A 2570-nucleotide genomic window follows, 5' to 3' on the forward strand; every position below is an offset into this window, starting at 1 on the left:
CACTGAATGCCATGATAAGACCTTAATCATCATAGACTTTATATTTACAAAAAAAAAAAAAGGAAATAAAAGGCCAAAATTGTACGTAAATTAAATTGAATATGAAGAAAAGCTGAATATGACACCATATGTATTCGTAGATTATTATTTATGTTTAGTTAACCATCAATTAAATATACCAGAAATACCAGATACACATGGAATAAATAAATTAAAATCATAATTTAATATAGAAGGCTTTGAGCTCATTACTCTCCATGCCTTGTATCCATAAAATGTATGAGAATGATATGATGCCCCTATTTAAAAACAAGACATCCCCAACTGAATATTCAAATATTTAAATATTTAAATATTAGAGTATGCAAATTCATCATCCTCTTCATAATCAGTTCTGTATCACTGTACAGCTCAGTAATTCAGTACAGAATTATGGAGCATAAAATCTTGGGGTTTACATTACTGTTGCTGGCTTCTCAATGTATGATTCTAGTTTTTTGTTTCCAGTCTGCTCTTATCTGAATGTACATACACTGATCATGTTTTATTTTGCAGATTGTTGGTGTCAAACACTGACTGAGTCTGAGGCTCCAGTCATGAAACCTGGAGAATCCCATAAACTGACATGCACTGCCTCTGGTTTGGACATGGCTAGCTACCGAATGGCTTGGATCAGACAGAAGTCTGGAAAAGAGCTGGAATGGCTGGCAGCGATCAGCTATGATAGCCAGTATATATACTACTCTCAGTCTGTTCAAGGACGGTTCACCATCTCCAGAGACAACAGTAGGAAGCAGGTGTATCTGCAGATGAACAGCCTGAAGAATGAAGACACTGCTGTATATTATTGTGCAAGAGACACAGTGACTGAAATGACTACAGCACTGTGCACAAAACCTGCCAAGACAGTAGACAGATAAGACATTTTTACACAAAATAGTGATGAGCTAGAAAACAGCATTTCTGGAGATTATAATATTTGAATAAGAACAATTCAACATAGCTTATGTTATTCTGTTGTTTTGTTATGTTTGTAACAAAAAAAAAAAAAAAATTATAGGACTCTAGAGTCTGTCTTTAAAAAAATAACATTGCAGAGAATAAAGACACAGCTAATTGCTGTAGGTGTACAATTTTATTTTCGTATCAATAGGTGGTACTATTGTCCATGAAATGAACCTCAAAGTACTAAAACTTCACATGTTCACGTCATTTCTCTTGCTGTCGGGTTTCAATGCAAATGAACTGATGTCTGTTTCATATTTAAACAGCTACACTGTGGAGTGGAGGACTCATCACCAGCTCAACCTTCATATAAACCATGTTCACTTCATTTCTCTTGCTGTTGCTGGCTGCTGTGTCTTGTAAGTGAATGCCCTGGATAAAACAAAGTGTGTTTAGTATAAATATTCATATTCATAATTCTAAATGTTGTGTTTATCCACAGATATTGACTGTCAGGTTGTGCTGAGTTGCTGGCTTTCATCTCATCTGGTGGTACCATATTCTACTCTCAGTCTGTTCAGGGACGCTTCACCATCTCCAGAGACAACAGCAAGAAACAGATGTATCTGCAGATGAATAATATGAAGAATGAAGACACTGCTGTATATTATTTTGCAAGATATAGATATATCTATTTTTTTTTAAAAGTAAATAAATTATTAAATCAAAACAACTTACTAATGTCTCCCCAATCTCATTTGCGTAAATTGTTCTGTGACAAATTTGCATTTTTGCTGATAATAGCATATAAGCTACTGCTTGTCTGTAGTGTGACAACAGCGTGCACCATCAGCAACTGCAGAGAAATCTGGACCTAACCACCCCCACCTGGACCACTCTGGAGACAGACAATATCATAAAAGTGATCCTCAGTAGTGCTGCAGTTATTTCAGGAAGAGGACCATTTACATCCAAATTTTAATTTACACAGACCAAAACCTAAACATAGATGTTAGAATATAAACTGATTAATCCATTGCTTTTCAGAAAGAGCTACTAAATATAAAGTGTCTGTGTGTCTGCCATTGTGTGTTGATCGTATACCCAACAAAAGATTAATATTTTAAAGTAGTGGGCAGTTCTTGTCAGTCCTTCATTTACTTTATAAAAGGCTACTTTGAGATTGTGTTGACAAACACGCTTATAGTGCATTATTTTTCAGCTAACATGACAAAAATAGATTATCTTACAAGTAATTAGTGTACGATGTAGTTGTCATGATAACCCTACATGCTGATCTATGTAATTATAGTGAAATCGCTTGAATGGTACACAAAAAGTGAATTTGTAAGTTCAATAAAGAAAAGCTAAAAATGTGTTTAAAAAAATTAAAATTGGCTCAGTCTGGACATCCCAAGTACAAATGTCAAGCTATTACTGAGCTGGGGTCTCCAACACTTCACAATTTGTAGCTATATCTCCACAATCAAACACACCTGATTCAGGTCATCATCTCATTAGTAGAGACTCCAAAACCAGAAATGGGTGTCTGAGAGAAAGGAGACATTCAAAATTATCCTCACTAGTCTTTAGACGGGCCTCAAAATGTCACATCAAAGCATCAG

The 2570-nt window shown here is 35.1% G+C and overlaps 1 gene segment (V, D, J or C); it reads left to right on the forward strand.

Moving 5' to 3' along the window:
• Nucleotides 1–428: 428 nt before the first annotated feature.
• LOC122143885 lies at nucleotides 429–958 on the forward strand. The segment is given in 2 exon segments: nucleotides 429–481; nucleotides 556–958. Coding segments are annotated over 2 exon segments (414 nt in total).
• The last annotated feature ends 1612 nt before the right edge of the window (nucleotides 959–2570 follow it).

This window comes from Cyprinus carpio, unplaced genomic scaffold (genome assembly GCF_018340385.1).
Source record: "Cyprinus carpio isolate SPL01 unplaced genomic scaffold, ASM1834038v1 S000006530, whole genome shotgun sequence".
Lineage (NCBI taxonomy): Eukaryota > Metazoa > Chordata > Actinopteri > Cypriniformes > Cyprinidae > Cyprinus > Cyprinus carpio.